The sequence below is a fragment of the Aythya ferina genome (assembly GCF_964211825.1).
Source record: "Aythya ferina genome assembly, chromosome: 14".
Taxonomy (NCBI): domain Eukaryota; kingdom Metazoa; phylum Chordata; class Aves; order Anseriformes; family Anatidae; genus Aythya; species Aythya ferina.
In genome coordinates, this window is record NC_140312.1 from 12,345,283 (window position 1) to 12,364,880 (window position 19,598).

Genomic DNA, 19,598 nt, shown 5'->3' on the forward strand with positions numbered 1-19,598 from the left:
TCCTCCGGGCCAGCCCTCTGGTCCCCAGCCCTGTCCCCACCCTCCTGACCTGCCCCTCTCCAGGCTCTGCCCTCCTTTGGGTGCTGCCCCCTGATGCTCTCTTCTTCTTGCCTCTTCCCAGCGAGAGTCCCGCTCCCATGGCACGGCTGGGGGGAGCCTGGGTGCCCCCCTGCACCCGCACATCCCTGAAGCTGCTGCGTGCACCCAGCCCTGGGTGCTACAGGTGGTGGGAGGCATCGCCACATCCACCACGGTCTCACACTGGCGTGCTGGGAAGGCTGTGGAAAGCTTGGCCAAATCGGGCTAAAAGAGGCTACAAAGAGGCCATTGAGGGCATTTAGGTGGATGGGTACTGACTGGGTGGGTGAAAAACTGGGATTCCCACAAGGGATTCTGTGGGTACAACCCTGCATCCCACCGCTGTGACCAGGGGGTGGTGATGGGATGGCCACGGGGATGGGTTAGGGGGGCTCAGGGGGTCCTGCCCGGCACGGACCCTGCTCGTTCACCCACCTGGCTGCTCCTAGCACAACGCTTTTTGCAAGAGTCCCGTACAGTTAGCCCAGCTCTGCTGTTACCCAACCCTGCCCTTATCTGAGATGGTATCTCACTGCCTCCAGCCTTTCTCTGCGCCCTGTGGCCAGGCTGATAATTGCTCCATGCCCTGGGGGCTCCCTGTGCTGCACCTCGGGGCTGCCTCTAATCCCTGCAGCTCCAGAATTTCCTGCGGGGAGGTTGTGGGGATCCCCCCTGGCGTGCGAGAGCCACCCTGTCTGAGCCTGTGCATGCAGCAACGGGGGGAAATGCAGCTTCTCCTTCTCGCAGGCTTGCTCCTGCAAAGCAGAAGCAGAACTCAGTGACAGCCCCGGTGCAGACCCCCCTTCCTCCCCTGTCCCCACTGGGTGCTCTGGGGCTGGGGATGGCATAGGGGGGGCCCCATGGTCCTCCCCATGGCGGGGTGCAGAGGCAGGGCACCCAGGGACCCTCAGGGTGCTCAGGGACCCTCCGAACCCACCCCGTGCCCCGTGCCTCGTTGCAGAAGCCCCTTGGCTGCACATGGAGGCTGTGGTGGCAGCAAAGGATGCGGTTTCAATCCCGCCGTGCTGGAGGCACGTGTGCTAGGGGCAGTGCTGTGTGGGACCGACCCGTGCTCGCGGCACCCCGCAGCACCTCCCAGCCCCGTGCGCCCAGGTGGAGGCAGGGCACACGCAGGTCCTCGGGGGGTTCCGACCTGCCCGCCTCTTACTGTGCAGCTTTCAAGGACTCCACTTGATCGCTTTGGCGCCTGCCAACCTGCTGATGGGATCTATATTTAGAGGCTCTGACAACAACAGGAAGGTCTCACCCACTCCTGGGGGGAGGAAGATGGGCAGGAGTGGAAAACAGCTCTGGGGTTGGGGAAAACAGCTCTGGGGTAGGGGACTGGGCTTGGCAAACATGCAGGCAAGGGTTGGAGGAAGTGAAGATCAAAGTGAATTTAGGATCCTTCCAGCACGTTGGCCTGCTCCTTCCAGCCTCTAGGAAACCCCATGATGACACTGCCCCAAGGTCCATGTGTGCAGCTGCCCGGCCACCTCTCCTTCCTTCCATACATCCCTATATCTCTCCATCCCTCCCTCTGTCCCTCCACGCAGGAGCAGCAGAGGGTGGGGGGCTCAGGGCGATTACCCCATGGGGGAGCTGGAAGCGTGGGGCTGAGTGGCCCCGGGGGTTTTGTGGGGCACGGCAGAGGGGCAGGGAGGGTGAGGAGCAGGACAGGGGGCTGGAGGCAGTGCTCTCGCAGACCTGCTGCAGGGGGGACATGGGGCAGCCTGCTCGGGGGGCCCCATTGCTCCCAGCGTGGGTGGTGGGGACGGGACCCCCCTGCCAGCTCAGGAGATGTCACCTGCAAAGCGTGAGATCCCAGGGACAGGGTGACACCCTCCCCTAGCCCGGTGACATTTGGGACACCGGATGCTTTGGTGCACGGGGGCAGCACGGGTCCTGCGCCCCCCCCATCCGTGGGGCTGGCTGACATCGCTCGCTGCTGAACTAATCTCTCCCCCAGCAGCAGCTTCCCGTTTCCTTTCCAATCCCTGCACTGGGGCCAGGCAGGAAGAGCCGGCCAGATGCACTCTCCTGGGGGGCCGCAGCCCCCGCTGCCCGCGCCCCCATAATCCCAGCAAGGGCACCCAGGGGGGCTCCGGTCCCCCCACACCCCCCCTTGGCACCCTGCCTGCCCCCTCCCTCGCTTGGGGGATGCTGGCATGTGGCCCCTTGCTGGGGAAACCATCAGCGAGGTGTTTTTGGGGATCAAAATATCATGCTGGGGGTCCAGCACCCCAGAAAGTTGGGGGTGTCCCCTTCCCAGCCCCACGGGTATCACAAGGCCCCCCAGGCCTTTTGATGCTGGGAGTTCGGTCACAGCCTGGCGCTGGCTGCGGGTCCCTGTCCCCGACACCCCTCCTGTCCTCCCCGTGCACCCGATGCCACCACCACCCCGGACATTTGGGGCAGCATCACGGGCTGGGTACCAGGGACTCCCCACCAGCCTCCTGGCGCTCAGGCAGCAGCTCCTCACCCCTACTGAGGGCTGGCTGAAAATCACAGAAAATTCACTGAAAATGCCCCCGCAGGAGAAGCTGCAGCCTGGTTATGGAAGAGAAACACCTGGGGAGCAAGGGGAGGCTGCCACCATGCGGGGTGGTCTTCATCTCAGCACCTTGCGGGGTCTGGGTGCCCATCAGGGCAGCACCCAGGGGAGTTTATCCCACAGGGGACATCGGTGATGGTGTGGGGTGGCTAAAGGGGGGCAGTGAGCATCTGTGTCTGGGATGCTGGGGTGGGCGGCCGGGTGAGATGGGGAGAAGCACAAAAGGGGCAGCACAAGGCACAGTGAGCACAGAGCAGCAGCACTCAGAGGGAGGCTGGGGGATCAGAGGGACCCCAAACCCCCAAGGGCTGGTGGCTCTGCAGGCCCTGGGGGTTATCCTCATGGGGGCCACCACATCCTGGCCCATGTCCCCTACCCTTAACCTTGCTGGGACAGGTCTCGGGCCCAGCCCCGTTGGCAGTGATGTCCCTGTTTGCATCAGCACAGAGCAGGCTGGAACCTCTCCGAGGCAGGAATCCTGCAGCAAACGGGTGGGTGGAAAAATCCAGCACTCGTCAGCTTGTTCCCCCCGCGCCGTCTGTCCAGACAAACTTCCCGCTGTCCGGCGGAAGCCGCCCCGTGCCCACGCACACCCACCCGCGGCCGTGCAGATGTGCAGAGCCCAGCATTGCTCCCTCCAGATGTGCAGAGCCCAGCGTCCCCCTCACTGCCCCCTCCCAGCCCCTGCACCCGCTGGGTGGGCACCCTGGGGTGCTGGCACCCAGCGCAGCCCGGGGGTGCTCGGTGCCCCATGCCGTCCCGCAGCTCGGTGGCTGTGCACACACCAACGCCTTTATTGTCGTGCCAGAAACCACAGCAGCAGCAAACTCTAGAGGCAGTGAACCTGTCGCCCAGGAAGGGACCTGGGGGGCTCCTGGAGATGGGGGTCACACAGAGCCTGGGGGGGGACCTGGAGTGGGGCTGGCAGGGCAGGACCTCGGGACAGAGAGGGACGGTCCCATCCTGTGCTGCTGCCAAGCCTGGGCAGGTCCCACACAGGAGTGTGAGGAGCACACCCTGAAGGTCTCAGAGCAGCAAGACCAAGCTCCTTCCCACCCCAGGTTGTCTCCTCCCCCCTTTTTTTTGCCTCCCTGGGGCACCCACTCCCACATCCCACTCTGCCACCTGCGTGGGGACATCTCCACAGGCACCCCGCGCATGGGCACCAGGGTGGTCCTGCCCCCTTCCCAGCACCCATGCTGCAGGCTCCCACAGGAGGACTAACGGAGGATTTGGGGGGCATCAATGCCACGTTCCCACCACCCCCCCTCGCTGTGGGGGCCCGTCAGGCCTCGTGGTCGCTGGTGCTCAGGTGGTCCTCGGTCAGCCCGGTCTCATCGATGCGCTCCAGCGAGTCAGCGTGCTGCAGGGAGAGCTCGGCCAGGCTGAGGCTGGGCAGTGTGTTCTGCTCCGGGTACACCCAGGGCTTGTACCCGGGGTCGTGCCTGCGCTTCCACTCGGGGTACTTCAGCCCTGCCTTGTAGATCTTCTTCATCGCCTGTGGGAAGAGCCGGTCCAGCCCCTCACGGCCACCCCGCACCGCACCACCGCTTGCTTCTCCAGGGGGCTGGTCTGGGTTTGGGACACCAGCCCCTCGGCACCCCCAGTCCCATGGCTGCTTTGGGGCCCCACCACCAGCCCCACGCCCTGCTTACCTTGGGTGCCACGAACTGCGAGACCCGGTTCACCACCCACTTCGGCAGCGACCCTGCAAGAACCAAAGCCCCATCACGGAGCTGAGCCGGAGATGCCACAAACCTCCAAAATCCCTGCCGGGTGCATTGGCCAAAATGCAGTGCCCGGTGCTGGACCAAGACCCCCAGGTCTGATGGCTACTGCCCCATGCCGTGCCCTGGAGGGTTCCCCATCCAATACCTAAAGGGGCTTATAAAAAAGATGGGGCCCTTTGTACAAGGGCCTGTAGAGATAGGACAAGGGGTAATGGTTTTAAACTGGAAGAAAATAGGTTTAGATTCTAATGAGGAATTTCCACTCTAATGAGGAAATCCTTCCCTCTGAGGGAGGCGAGGCCCTGGCACAGGCTGTCTGAGGAGCTGTGGGTGCCCCATCCCTGCAGTGCCCGAGGCCAGGCTGGATGGGGCTGGGGACAGCCCGGGCTGGTGGGAGATGTCCCTGCTCATGGCAGGGGTGGCACTGGGTGGGCTTTAGGGTCCCTTCCACCCCAACCCCACAGTGCAACCACTCCGCAGTGCCACGGCTCTCAGCTCTGGAGACCCATCCCCGTGGGAGCACACCGCAGCGTCCCCTCCCGGCTCTCACCTCGGGGGTCCACCTGGGTGAGATAATAGAGGACGCAGGCACCAGTGCCGTTGGCCTTGATCAGGTAACCGGTCTGCAGGGACACGGCCCTGACAAAATCCTTCCGGGGAGGGAATTTCTGCAAAAAGACCCCACAAGCTTCAGAGCCTGCCCGAGCAGCTGCCCAGGGCTGCCCCGGGGCCGCGGGCACCCACCGGGTGCTTGACGCTGTAGTTGAGGATGATGTAGTCATCGCCCAGGGGCAGCCAGGAGCGCAGCGTGACGAAATCCCGGTTCTTCAGGGGGCTGGGGCACTTCCCTGCGGAGACACCCGGTTACAGCCCGGCCGGGGGCACCCAGGGGTGCAGGGGGAGGGTCTGGGGGCTGCTCACAGGAATAGTATCCCACGTCGGCGTTGGCGGTCAGGCGCCCGATGTCGTAGGTCTCGATGACGTGCGAGTCCCACTTCTTGCGGTAGCCGGTGTCGTGCAGCACGTCGTAGAGCGTCTCGGCGGGGACGTCCTTGCAGGAGATGCGGGTCTGTGGGGAGATGGGTGGTCAGGTCCCCCCTCAAGTCCCCCTGGGGTCCCCCTCGGGTCCCCGGCACCATGCCCACCCCCGGGGACGGGGTCTTGAGGCTGCTCCTGTTGGCTGGTCCGGCTGCAACTGGAGACACCCGCGGGTGCAGGCGCGTGCATTATTGATGGCCCCATCCCTGCTCCTCCTGGCGCTGGAGGAAGGAGATGTCATCTGCTCCTCGTTAGAGGCCTTGCATCTTTGATGAGGTGCGCGGCAGCGCCGTGTAATGGGAGACGGCCCTTTGAACGCGGGTGGCAGGTCCCATCAATCTCGGGCCAGCTTTCCCCGGGGTGAGGTGCCTGCCCCGCGGGGCTGGAGCTGTGCCCGTGGGGCTCCGTGGGGTGGGAGCACCCAGCCCCTCCTCACCCGGACCTGCTACTGCAGGAGGGGCCCACAGATCCTCCTGGAAGCACTGGGTGCCCCAGTGGGATCACTGCACTCCCAAAATCCCCCCCTAAAGCGTACTGCCCATCCTCCTGCAGCCCAACCAAAATCTGCACCAAGGAGCTGTTGGCAGTGCCCCCGGCTGGGCGATGGCGTGACGATGCTCAGCCCCCCGATCCCTCCTGGGACCCCTTCTCTATGGGGCTCAGTGGTGGAAAGGGGAGCTATAATGCTGCATCCTCTGCTGGGCTGTGCTTGTTTGAACAGGGCTGGACTTTGCCAGGACCCTGCCAGCCTGTCCTGACCACTGTGCCAAAATCCCTGCTGCTGTCCCCACGTCCCTTCTTGTCCTTCGGGTGCCTGCACTTGGCTGTGCTTCACCTCCTGTACGGGGATGGAGCCCTGCAGCCTCCTTCTTGCCCTTGTGGATGTGATGTTTGCCTCTTGCTGGTTATCAGGGACCTCCTGCAGTCTCCATGACTTCAGCCAGACCCCTTAGCACCCTTGGGTGCATCCTACACAGTCCTGTGGACTTGTGAATGCCCAGCTGGCTTGTGTGCTGCTCGGTCCTGGCCTGGGAGCTTGCCCTGGCTCACCACCCGTCCCATGTCAGAGCTGCATCCCTGCCTCTTCTCCTCCTCCTCTTCCTCATCGCCTTGACCATGATGGGCCCCCATCCACAGCAGCATCGCAATCACCACGTGCCTGCATGCCCAGCTCCTCAAGGAATCACAGAATGCTTGGGGTTGGAGGGGACCTTAAAATCACCTTGTTCCAGCCACTTGCCACGGGCAGGGATGCCACCTGCTGGATCAGGTTGCCCAGGGCCTTGAGCACCCCCAGGGATGGGGCATCCGCAGCCTCCTCCTGGTGTCACGCTGGGCTGCGGCCACTCTGCGATCAGGAGAGAGGTGCAAGAGCCTCCTCCAAAATCCTCTCCACCTTCCCGTGTCTCCCAGCTCTCCAGGTCGTGGTCACCCTTCCCTGGTGCTCCTAGCTAGATGCCCTCCTTGCCAGGTCAGCCCCTTGGTCAGGTGCTCCAGCCCCATTTGCTCTGGCAGACCCCATCCCTGTCTGATCCTCGGTGAGGATCCTGTGGCAGAAAAGCCACAACAGTGCCCTGGAGCTGAGCGCTGCCCCGCAGGATGCTCCCACCAGTGGGACTGAGGATGTGATGGGGCTCCCTCACCCCACAGCCACCCTTGATACACTCGGGGTCACCCAGCACTGTCACTGGTGTGAGCAGCACGGTGTGACAGCCCCAGGGACAGCATCCCAGATCCATCCCCTGGCGGGCAGCAAAGTCCTCGGCACAGCACGTGGGGCATCCGAAACCCTCAGGGTTGCTCGGCTGGTGTGGGAAGTGAGGCGATGTGCCCCAGGATGGCACAGCCAGGGGAGAGGCACCGACCTGCCCATCTCATGCCCTGGGGGCTCCCAAAAAGGCCAGCTCCACAAGGTCATTCCCACATGTGTCTGGAGCAAGGGCAGCAGCAAGGTGAGCACACAGGGGTGTGCCCCGGGCACATTTACATGCTGCAGCAGCATCCTGGTCCAGATGCTGAGAGCGTGGCGCAGGCAGAGAGCCCACAGAGCATCTTGCCAGCAGCAGAAGTGCTTTTGGGGCCAAATCCCCCAAGCCCCGGTGTTTGGGGTGGGCTGCAGCAGGGCACTGGTGTGGCAGGGGGCACGCAGGGGAGGGCTCACCTTGATTTTCTGCACGGTGCAGCTTTCCTCCTGGCCCTGGCTCCAGACGGTGATGCCAGCCTTGTTGTAGTGGCAGTGCCAGCCCTCCAGGCTCTCGCACTGCTCCCTGAAGGAGCTGAAGTCGGAATCATCCGGGATATAAACCATCTCCCCCGCCCTGGACATGGGGGCTGAGCTGACGGAGGCTCCTTTTGCCTCACCGCCCGGGGAGCCAGCTCCTGCGCGCGGCTCACGCGGCCATCCTCATCCTCACGGCCCCGAGGATGCACAGAGCCCTGCGGCCACAAGGCACGGCGGGGAGGAAGGCTCCTGCCCTGCGGGTGCTACGGCAGCTGCCAGCAGCTCAGATGTCTTCCCAGGCTCTCCGGGATCACATTTCTCTCCGGCTGCCCGCCGGCTCCTCTATTATTCAGCAGGTAGCAGCACGCGGGTGGCTCGGTTTTCAGGGCAGAGCTGCCCCTGGCCCCCTGTGTCCACGTTCCTGTCATCCCTGCCATCCCCTGGCAATCTCTGAGCCTGACTTCGCAGCAGCAGCTCGCTGGCAGGAGCATGGAGGAGGAGATGCAGCACCCAGCTGTGCCCTCCTTGGCACCCAGCAGGGGACAGCCCCATCCCTCGTGCTGCTGGCCTCGCGCCTGCCGTGTCCCAGGACACAGCTTGCCCCAGTTGTCACCCTCTTGTCTGCTACCTTGTCCCCGGTGCTTTTTGCTGGGATCCTGCCCATGCTCTGGGTGGAATCTGGCGTTATCAGTCCCCCCTGGGTGATGTCCATGAGCTCCCCATTGGTCACAATTTTGAGCTTCTCGGTGTCCACCTGGGCTGAGGCTCGGCCTGTGCTGCACTCCCAGTGCAGCCTCGCCTGCAGGGCTGTGCCACGGGTGATGTGGGTCCCCAACCAACCCACAGGGGGGATGCTGAACACAGCCCCAGCCCTCACCCTGCAGCGCCCAGCTTGAGCCCAGCCACCAAGCAGGCATTGAGGCACCCTCACTTGGGCAAACGCCCCTGGAAGGAGCTCCCCAGCTGCTCAGCTGCACAACCAAAGTCACCAAAACCACCCCCTGGTTTGTGAGGCCCCACTGCGGGGTCACTGAGGGCTTCACTGTGCCCACGGGAACCTCGCGAGGCTGAGCAGGGCCAAGTGCAAGGTGCTGCGCCTGGGTCGGGGCCACCCCAAATGTGAGTGTGGGCTGGGCAGGGAATGGGCTGAGAGCGGCCCCCAGCAACCCGGGGGTGCTGTTGGATGAGAAGTGCATGACGAGCCAGCAACGTGTGTGTAAGCAGCTCGGAAAGCCGACCACATCCTGGGCTGCACCCCAAGCAGCGAGGCCAGCGGGCGAGGGAGGGACTGTCCCTGCTGCCCCCAGAGCGCTGCCCTCGGGGTCCGCTCGGGGCTGCTGGAGAGGGGCCAAGGGGGTGTGAAGGGGGCTGCAAGGAGCTGGGGAGGGACTTTACCAGGACACGCAGTGCTCGGATGAGGGGGGTGGTTTTAAATTAAAAAAGGAGGGATTGAGACGAGGTGTTAGGAAGAAACTCTTTACCATGAGGGCGGTGAAGCCCTGCGCAGGCTGCCCCCGCAGGATCCACCCCAGGGGGGGTGCTGGGGGTGCCGGGGCCGTCCTGGGGCTGGATGCGCCCGGAGCGGTCGAGCCGCGGGGAGCGATCGGGGCCGGCCCCCGGCTGGGGCTGGGCTCGGGGCGTCCCCGGCTCCCGGCCCTGCAGTCCGTGGGTCGCCCACTGGGTGTCACGCGTGCTCCACCGGTGACAGCGACAGGGAGAGGCCGGGGGAGGGCCGGGAGGTGGGGGCGAGCCGCGGCCGGGGGGAGCCGCCTGCGTTTCGCCGTCAGGCAGGGGGTGGGATGGAGCACCGACGGCCTTCCTCCTCCTCCTCCTCCTCCTCCCTCTGCTTTGCGTCCTCCTCGCTCCTGGCAGGGCCTGAAGCCACCCACGGTCCCCTCCTTGGCCGCCCCGAGCCCTGCCAGGGATGGGGGGACAGGGCGGGGACAGCTCTGGGTGTCACCGTGCAGCTGGATGCTGCCGGTGGGCATCTCCTCCGTGCCCCAATGCGGGGCATCTGCTGCCACTTTGGGGACTTTGGGCGGCAGGGAAATGTTTTGGGGGGTGGGAGGGGACGTTCTGCCCCCCATAACGCCCAGCACACCCGGGGTGTCAAGCCCTGTTGGGTCACTTCCCTGTCCCCAGGGGCTGGCATGGAGAAACACAGCAGGACAAGGGGACAGCGGTGGGACAGCCCTGCTGGAGCACTGTGCCCTGCCTGGGGTGCAGATGGCTCATACAGGCTGCTGGGGGAAGGCTCAGGCACCTCTGCCCCCAAATCTCCCTGCCCTCCTCCCCTCGTGCCTCCACAGTGGTGGGTCCACCTCCTGCTGGCATGGGCAGGGCTGTGGGTCCCAGCAGAGATGGGTCACAGGGTGACATGTCACCAAGCTTCCCAAAGTAGCTGTGCACCTCTGTGCCACCCCTCGGCGTCCTACAGCTGATGCAGGGCCAGGGCAGGTCCCTCCCCAGTCAGCTCCTCCAGCGCTGTGCAGGTGGCCTGCGAGGCGTCCCCATCCCTGGCTGTCCCCCTGTACCCAAATCCCTTCTCTGCTCAGCTCCACCACGGCTTTCCCAGCCCCACAGCTGCTGTGCTGAGCTGCGTTTGCACCATACCCCGGCTGGGCATCAGGGTGATTTAAGAGGCGTGTGAAAAACATCATTATTTTTCCCCCTTTCAGCCGCAAGTCAATGCTCGGGGAGAGATGGTTAATTATCTCCGTCATCCTCCTAAATCTCTTCACGAGAGGATTTGGCTGCAAATCTCCACGTTGTTTTGAAGTTATTGGCCCGCATGGTGCCCAGCGGCACCGGGACCAGGCAGGATGCAGGGACATGGGACAACCAGGGCCACCCCAGGGCGATGTCTCCGTGCCGTCCCCACCCCCAGCTCCCTCGGCCACCCGCTCACCCCCACCCCCTAAGCCTCACTTTCCCATGCAAAGCCAGCACAGCGCCAAGATACGCCGGAACAAAGTGCCACCTTCCCGATAATGCCATTTATTGGACTAGGTGACACGCAGGCTTTAGGGGATAGCAGGAGAATCCTCTCGGCTCAGCCGCAGAAAGGATTTCCACAGCCCTCCCGGCGGCTTGTCAGCGCGTCCCCGAGGAGTTATTACCTCCGACTGCTGGGAGCTGGATGCGTCCCTGCCCCCTGTTTGCTGCTTTGCAAAGATTACGCCGCCTTTGAATAAGCTCCGTGCAGCGCGGCTGCCGACGCATCAGACAGGGGCTAATCAGAAAATGAGCAGGGGAAGGAAACTTGGTGGCAGGAACTTATCTGCGGCGCGGGCGCGCTGTGCCAGCTGCTGCTGCTCCCGCGCCCAGCCCCGTCCGCCAGCAAAACCAGGAGAAATTCCCCCGAGATTTCAGCGCTGAAGGCTGCTGCAAACGTGCGGTGTGGGGAGCTGTGCAAGCACACCTGAGTGCACAACAAGCAAACACACAGGCTGTGCATGTGTGCGCCCATGCTTGGTGCAAACATATCTGTGCATGAGTGTCCTGTGCAGGCATGGGTGTGCCTCATGAGTGTGCACGCACATGCAGACGTGTGTATATAGATGCACATGTGCATGTGCATCTCTGTGTGCACACAATTGCTTGTGCACGCACTCACACTTGCATGCATGCACCTGCACATGCATGCACTTGCACACTCATGCTCCTGCCCACGTGAGCGTGCATGCAGACACACACATGGCCACGTAAGGGTACCGTGGCTCCTCTCCCATCGCTGGCAGAGCAGTGACTGAGCCCACCACTGCTCTGCCACTCAGGGATGGGTGCTGCACCGCGGTGACCTCTGTCCCCACCCCACAGTGCCACCATGGGCAGCCCCAGCAGCACTGCAGGACACCCCTGGGTGTCCCCCTCTCCTGCCCTGTGCCCTGCGGAAGGGAGCAGGGCCGGGATGGTGAAGGTGATTAAAATGCACCATTTGCTTTATTTAAGCACAACCGTCGTCGGGGAGAGTTACAGGGCACTGAGCTAGAAAATAGCATTTACAACCCCGCCTCCCGACACCCGCAGCCCTGACCCTTGCGGACTTCATTACCACCATGGCCCTGCCACCTCGGTGGCACTGAGGGCAGAGGACAGGGGCAGTGCTGGGAGCCCCAAGGCCGCTGCATTTTGGGGACAGACAGTCCAGCTGCTGCATCAGTTGTTCCAATTCACTTTTCCGACCCCTTGGGGTGCCACTGGCTCTGTCCCCACTCGAGGCTCGTGCCCACATGTGGCTGATTCGGGCAGGTGCCGAGCATCCACACCTACAGAAAAACAATAGCATTTGGTAGCCGGCGAGGAACCGGGGGGAGAAATGTTCTCCCAAACAGATTGAAACGATGCCGTGATCAGGAACAGATGCTGGAGAAGGGGGGAGGCAGGTGCATGGTGCTGCACGGGGCCAGCTCCAGCAGCTCCCACTGCACGGGTGGGGAACTGGGGAGCACCCACCTGCCCCGTGGAGGGCTCTGGGGACACACAAAAGGCTCCCTCCTGCCTTTTGCCCCTGCCTGGGCTGGAAGACAGCGCTCGTGGCCCTTTTTAACCCTTTGCGTGGCCCCACCGCCTGCGCCGCGTGACGCCTGAGCCCCCGTCACCCGCGGGGGATCCGGCGGGCGGCAATCGGCAGGCGCGCGCTGCGGAGCGGCGCTTTTCTTCTCTAATCTTCTTATTTCATTTTAGCATTTACAATACAGCCAGCCGGTAATCCTGACATCAAACACGCCACGCGGCACTTTCAAGCTGCACCAGCGTCAGGCTGCACGAGCGCTGGCAGGAGCTGGCAGCTCCGACGGCTGGAGATAACAGGCAGGAGGAAGGCGAGTGAAGCGGCTCCCGTCCTGCAGAGCCTTTCCCTTGGGGCCACCCACAAGGTGCCCTCCTGGAGACGTGGAGCTCTCCTTTGGGGTGCCCTGGGTGGTGGGGTGTGGGAGCTGGAAGCTTTTGGAGCCAACCTGCAGCTGGAGCTGGGGCACGGTGGGGATGGGAATGTGATGTGGGTGCAGGGATGGGCACGGGATGTGGGTGCAGAGATGGGGGCACAGCACAGGTGCAGAGACAGGGACCTGGTGTGGATGCAGGGATGCTCCCCGTCTCTACGAGGAAGGCACGTGGGGACAGCTTTGGGTGGGGGGCAGTGCTTGGTGTTACCCGACAGCACCACCAGCAATAGGACACGGCAGTGCCCCAGCACCGTGGGTGCAGCCCACAGGTCCCCCACCTGCAGCTGAGCGCCCCACAAACCAACCATCCTGCAGAGCGAACCCCTCTGGAACAAACCCCAACCTGCACACTCGGGTCCCCTCCTCTTCCTCAGCCCCTGCCTGTCGGGATGGCGATGTCACCGCCCATGTCCCCATGTGAGCCCCGTGTCCCCCAGCCCCTCGCTTGGTGCACGTGCTGCAGACACCCCAAGGAGCAGCTTCGGCACTAATCCCTGCCTCGGTCTTCGGGATTTAATCAGCACTGAAGCACAATGCTTTTTATCTTCCGTATGGCCGAGAAGAGCTGAGACTCAACAGGAATTCATTTCCCTAATTAGCATCTCTGGCAAGGCCTCCCTCCTGCGCACCTCCCACCCTGGGGACGCCTCCCCGCAGGATCCGGCCCCTCAGACCCCACCCGCGGGTGCTGGGGCTGCAGCGTTGGACCCAGCACCCACGGGCCCCGCGCGGCGGTGGCACGGCGCTGGGCACGGGTGTCACGGTGACGGGGAGGCTGACAGGGAAGATGAATGGTTTTAATCACGCCGCTTACAGGGCACCAGCTGAAGTTTCGTGTAAGTTATGATAGCGACAGTTTGCACGAAAATTGTATTTCCAGGCTTCATTGACTGGCTTAATGAGAATCTTTACGTGTCAGATATTAAATTAAGAAATTAAAGAGCTGTTGCGGTGTGTATAGACTCCTTCCCTCGCACCGAGCTGCTGCTTCCAGATCAATCAGGAACGCGCCTCTAGAAAAGATGGGAGAAGCCTTTGATTTTCTGTCACTGGGGAAGTGAATCTAATCCATGCTGGCACCTCGTTCATGTTTTATTAAAAGGAGGAGGAGGTGGGTGCTGGCCCCCTCCTGTGCCCACTTGTCACCCATGTCGCCGGGCGCCAGCGTCCTGGTGATGCTCTGCACCCGGGGACAGGAGCTGGACCCTGGAGGCTGGGTTTGACCTGAGCCCCCTGCTCCTTTTGATCTTCCCCCAGATTTTTGCTGGTGACATGAACCAGGACAAAACGGTGCCAGCCCTGCTTCCACTGTGCCCGCACCCCGCTCCCCAGCCACAGGCAGGTGGGGACATGGGGACACGGCTGCTGCTGCAAGCTGTCTGTCACGGCAAGACAAATCCCCCCGGCCCCCCAGCACGCCATCCATCTTCTGTTCCTGCGCCAGCCCCGGCTCTCCTTGTGCGGGGAAAGTTGGAGTAAACAGCTTCATTCAGCGCTAATATGAGCGGAGACGTCGTTGGCTGTGTCAACTATTGATTTGCCTCGCTACGGCCCCATCACTCACTCGGGTTTTTCATTTTTTGATATTACACTCGGAAGGGGTGAAGCTCCATGCGCTGGGCTCACTGTGCCTGTCCCCAGGCTGTCAGTGGCCCAGGACCCTGGGTCTCCAGGGAAGGTCCCTCACCAAGGCTGTTCCCACCCTCTGCTGTTCCGAAAAAAGCTTCCAGCAAAAAATTCCCCACTCACAGGAGAGGATAAAGACAGATGCTGCATGAAATCTGGGATGCCCTGCATGGCGAACACCATCTCCCTTTTTTATTCCCTCTCTCCCTAAGGGGTGGATACACAGATTTGTGCGTAGTGCTGCTCACACCACTGCAGCTGGGAAAAGGTCCTCAAATCCCTCATTGCATGAGCAATCGTTTGAGGGATGCGACAGCAGCCCAGTAGCAGGATGGGCACACATCTGTGCACACTCACACATGATCCTTGCACATCTGGGACACACACATCCTCCCCAGGTAGGTTTTGGGGTGATGTGAGCAGAGCCAGGCTCTGCAGGGTCAGGCCAGAGTCCCCATATGGGTGGTTTGGGATGTGCTGGTGCCTCGTGAGCCCTGCAAGGGCATCCATGCGCTCCCTGCTCACAGCTGTGTGCCCGATGGAGGTGATGGGTCTGAGAGCACTGCATGGGTGTGTTTGTGTTCTTCAGGCTGGGTGTGCAAGCACGCGTTCCCAGGGAAGTGTGTATTGGTGTGTGTGTGATGTGTATGAGCACCTGGGCACATCTTGATGCTGAATGCCCCCAGAACAAGGGATGTGTACATATGTGAGTCTGCGTGCACCAGCAGTGTGCACAAGGGATGTAGGATGTGTGCACAGCTCCGTGCGTGCAGCTCCCTGCTGGGTGCATGCAGGATCCGTGTGCACGCTGGGTGTGCGTGTTTGTGAGTTATACCGTGTGCAAACAATGCAGGTTTGCAGAGCACAGGGTTTGTGCTTGTGTTTGTACGTGTGTGTGTAAATGTGTGTGTGTACACAGGTGTGTATGTGCATGTGTGCACGCTGAGGCATGGCATGGGAGGTGGCTGGACCATGTCAGGTGTCTTTCTGGCCTCCAAAGAGCAGGTGACAGCGATGGAAGCCCATCATCTGCTGTCCCTCCCCGATGTCCACAGCCCTGCTGCACCAGGAGGTCACCAGGGGCTGTCACACCCCGTGCCCACAGTGCCACAGGGGCTGCGGTGCTGCTGTGCTCTCAGGGGTGGGGACAGGGGATGGGGACAGGCAGGGACAGTGGCAGGCACTGCCACCCCCCTGCCCACACGCAGCCTCCCGCTCCTTGCCCCGTTTGCATCCCTGTCCCTGCAGGGTGGCACTGCCCGGGTGGGTGCCCGTGGGGATCGGTGACAGCGCGCAGCCTCCCCTACATCCCCACAGCACTATGCTGTGAAGCCACCTGCCTGCAGGTGGCCGGGGGGTCCCTACAGCCCCAGGGGTGTCCCCAGGGCTGGCTGCAGCCTGAGTGACAGCCTGTCCCACTAATGAGCCCCCTTACGGGGCGGCAGGGCTGACACCTGCAGCCACCTCCTCGGGCCATCCCTGGGGGCTCGGAGCCACCAGGCACTGCCGAGAGGTCCTGGCTGGGGGGAAGAGGGGGCTGATGCTGCGGGGGGGCACCCCCATTGTGCCACAGCAGCACCTCTGCCTCAGCACCACCAGTCCTGCAGCGTCCTCTGCCTCAGCATCATTCCTGGAGCACCCCCCCTGCAGCTCAGCACCTCTGCACCGCTGTGGCTGCACCCTGGTGCCAGCACCCCCCCGTCTCCCATCACCGTCCCTTCCCTTGAAGGCACACACGCCTAATCCGCTCGTTAGCCTATCCCATCATCTAAAACCAATATGCAGGTGAATGCTGGAGATAATTAATTGATCCATTAGATAGAGAACTGCATGTGCTCGTGGCACTGCACGCACATGGAGGGGAGGCAGTGCCAGTGTAGCTGCCCACGCGCCAGTCCCAGCTCACAGCGAGCGGGTGCTGCAGTTCACACCCGGTCATGGTCATGGTGTGCACCCAGCCGTGCACACCCAGCTGTGCACACCCAGCTGTATGCAGTGCATACCCAGCCGTGCACACCCAGCCATGCACACCTGGTTCTCTTGGGTGCACACCCAGCTGTATACGGTGCACACCCAGCCGTGCACACCCAGCTGTATGGGGTGCACACCCAGCTGTGCACACCCCTGTGCACTCCCCATGCCTGCCCACTGCTGCGGCGGGCACACGCTGAGCCCCGGAGCTGCACACACCACGGTGTCCCAAACCCCATTTTCCACCCAGTTTTCTCACCAGCCACAGGGTCACAGCGGAGGGGACAGCCACCATCCAAGGTGACACCAGCAGCTGGGGCCGGGGTGCCAGCACCCCAGAGCATGGCCATGCACTCCTGTCTCTCTGAGCAGGGTGGGCTCAGCATCCTCATGGAGCAGCGCCTGGGTGCCCCAGGCAGGAGGATGAGCACCCCGGCGGGCAGGGTGGGTGCCGGGGGGGCAGGTGGGCACCGCAGGGAAGTAAATAACGCAGCAAAACACGTGTCTGTCACCCCCCTCCTCCACCGACTTTGAAAAGCAACACATTACCCTGATCTCCAGACATGAGTTTTTGTCACCAAACAGGGTGATGAGGAGACTTTGAAGCAAATACAAACACCGGGAAAGGGAATACATAAGAAGGGAGTCGCGTGTTCTCTTCAGAAAACAATTGCAATGTCAAATCCTCGGAGCAACTCTGCGGAGGGGGAGCTGCTAACCAGGAACCTGACAGCCACGAACACGGGAAATTATCATCAAAATACAGAAATCCTCCCCTTGCTGACAGCACTCCTTCCCACGCTGGGCACCCTGGGTGACCCTTCCCTGCTTCCCACTGCACCTCATGAACCCTGGGTCCTGCAGTGGCGTCACTGTCCCTGCTGGAGACGCGGTGCCCAGGCCTCCTGCACTACACCCCATTTCTGCAAAAGCTTTTGGAGATGGGGAGCAAAATGCTGCAGGGGCAGCGGGTGGGGGAGGACAGGGATTTGGGGTCCAGCGCCCTCCCACCTGCAAACGGCTGCTGGCCCTTTGCACACACTCGTGCTTTGCATGCGGACTTGAAACCTGCAAAGACAGCTTGCAGACCTGCATGCACTTGCCCTGCCTGTGCCCTGCATGCAGACAGCTCGCACACCTTGCACAAGCACCCACGCTTTGCACGCTCCTCCTGCCTTATGTGTGTGCTCACACCTTGCACAGGCTCTCATATTTTGCACATACAGTCATACCTGAGCTCACACCTTGCACACCTCTCCCCTGCTGTCCTGCACATGCCCTGCCTGCGTACTGCCCTTCTCCCTGACACCCTCCTTGAAGCAGAACACATAAATATATATCTGTGTGTGGAGGTAAAGGCAGCACTATATATAGCACGGAAGATGGGATCATTCTGTGGCAGGGCTCTCTCTGTGTCTGCCAGCTCCTGATGGATTTTTCTTGGGCATTTTGGATGTCTGAGGCAGCTGGGGATCTGCCTTGGAGGGCCTTGGTGGCAGCGGGGACAGGGGGTAGGCACCTCCGTGCGTCACACAGCCACCTCGGTGCCACCAGATGCACGTGCACTCATGCTCTGCACGCTCAGCACGTGCATGCCCACCCCGTGCTCTGCCGCAGCACGTGCACGCGCACCCCTGCACGAGCATTCCTGCCCTGCTCATGCACAGGGCACACACGCAGCCCTTGCACAATTCTTCATGCCTTGCACACCCTTGCACGCATGCTTATCTCTCCCTCATGCACCTGTGGCCTGCGTGTACGTTCCTGCCCTTGCACTTGTGCTCTTTTTACCTGTGCTCTGCCACTCAGTCACACTTTGCACACACACCAGCAGCCCCGTGCCCCCAGACCCTAAACCTTGCTCATGCACACCCTACCCATGCACTCACCCTACCGTTGCATGCACCCTACCTATGCAAGCACCCTACCCATGCGCAGCCCTGCAGATTCCTCCCCCAAATCTCTGCTCATCCCTGTCCACCCCCACATCCGTCTGTCCGTCTGCCACCTCCCCATGCCCAGTGCCGGGCACCCTTCTCCTCCTGCTTTATCTTCGTCTCCCAGCTGCTCTCGCCTCTCCCCGCTGCAGCCCCCGTCCCTCCTTCTCCCCACTCTCTCGCCGTGGTTATCACTGCCTCGCACACATCCCTCCTCCCTGCTTCTGCTCAGCCTCCTGCACCTCACCGTGCTCCCCTTCTCTTCACCCCACCACCCGTCCCCTCCATCCCCAGCTTCCTCTCCTCTCCATCCCTCCCTCATCCCACCCCACCACGGTCCAGCCTCCACGCTGCCTGCCCTGTCCCCTCGCCCCCATGCCCCTCGTCACCTCCGCATCCCCGTTTGACGCCGCTGCTGCAGCCTTCAAAGTTTCCACCGGAGCTGGGCTGCGGGAGGCGGGGAAGGCTGCGCCTCGCTCCCAGCCCCGCGACGCCGCGCTGCCACTCCGAGCGCTCCCGCCTTATGAATTTTACATTATTACCCACTTTAAAGTATATAAAATAACTAGTCATAAATTATTGAGGGGAAATTTAAAATACTACAAATGTTTATAAATGTTTATCAAGAGGTCTTCAGAAGTGAGCTGGCGCAGCCTGCGCGGCTTCCCGCGGCTGGCAGGAGCGGGGGGACAGCGTGGCCCTGCCCAGGGAGGGGGGGCTCATGGGACCCCCAGGAGGAAATCAGTGCCGGCTCCCAGAGCATCCTTAATTCATGTCCCCGTGGATGGCAAGGAACAAATTTTCATCCACGCTGTTTCCTTCTGCCAGCGGCGCTTCCCATCGCCTGCTGTTGTGTGACCCTGCCGGGGGCTCCTCAGCCCTGTCCTTGTGTGAGGGGACGTGTCCTGTCCCACCGGGGGTGTCTCCTGACTTTCTGTGGATGTGTTCTGTCCCAGCACACGGGGTGGGGATGTGTCCCCTGGGCAGGCTGGCATGCTGCAGGTGGGACACCGATGACATCCCTGGTGTCCCTGGTGCTGGCTGAGCCTTTGCACAGCTTCTGTGCCTTGTGGTATGGTGAGAGCAGCGGTGGCACTGAGATCTGCTGGGGAGCCAGTGGTGTGCAGGAGGGGACACATCCAGCACGGGTCCTGGGCTGTGTGGCGACCAGGCAGGGCACAGCTCAGCCACCAGCCTTGGAATGGGCTGTCATGGGCCAGCCACATGTGTACAGCCCATGCACAGCCACACACGTGCTGTCCTGCAGCTCTCAGTGCCTCCTGGAAAGCACAGCACCACCAAGCCTGGGCAGTTTGCACAGCACAGCATGGCACAGCACAGCATGGCACAGCATGGCATGGCACAGCACGGCACAGCATTGCAGGGATGGCACAGCCCAGCACGCAGCCACTGCATGGTGTGTCCCGATCTCCCTCCTGCCCATCCCGAAGGAGCAGCAGGAGCAGGACCCGCAGCATCAGCGCGCTGGGTGCAGGC

At 62.4% G+C, this 19,598-nt stretch overlaps 1 protein-coding gene across 1 annotated transcript; it reads right to left on the reverse strand.

The window, feature by feature from the left end:
* Nucleotides 1–3,402: 3,402 nt before the first annotated feature.
* LOC311444646 (START domain-containing protein 10-like) lies at nucleotides 3,403–7,799 on the reverse strand. The gene is made up of 6 exons (XM_084535926.1): nucleotides 7,562–7,799; nucleotides 5,284–5,431; nucleotides 5,107–5,210; nucleotides 4,913–5,030; nucleotides 4,288–4,340; nucleotides 3,403–4,130 (listed from the first exon to the last, which is right to left on the reverse strand). The coding sequence occupies exons 1-6, from the start codon at nucleotides 7,724–7,726 to the stop codon at nucleotides 3,918–3,920; spliced, it is 801 nt and encodes a 266-aa protein (XP_084392052.1). The 5' UTR covers nucleotides 7,727–7,799; the 3' UTR covers nucleotides 3,403–3,917.
* Nucleotides 7,800–19,598: the final 11,799 nt, after the last annotated feature.

Bases quoted from the DNA above. Each gene is read 5' to 3' on its own strand.
- LOC311444646 (XM_084535926.1), bottom strand. From the start codon at position 7,726: ATGTCCAGGGCGGGGGAGATGGTTTATATCCCGGATGATTCCGACTTC. The intron at 5,432-7,561 runs GTGAGCCCTCCC...ATCTCCCCACAG, and splicing joins GCACCGTGCAGAAAATCAAG to ACCCGCATCTCCTGCAAGGA. The intron at 4,131-4,287 runs GTAAGCAGGGCG...CTCTTCCCACAG, and splicing joins CGCAGTTCGTGGCACCCAAG to GCGATGAAGAAGATCTACAA.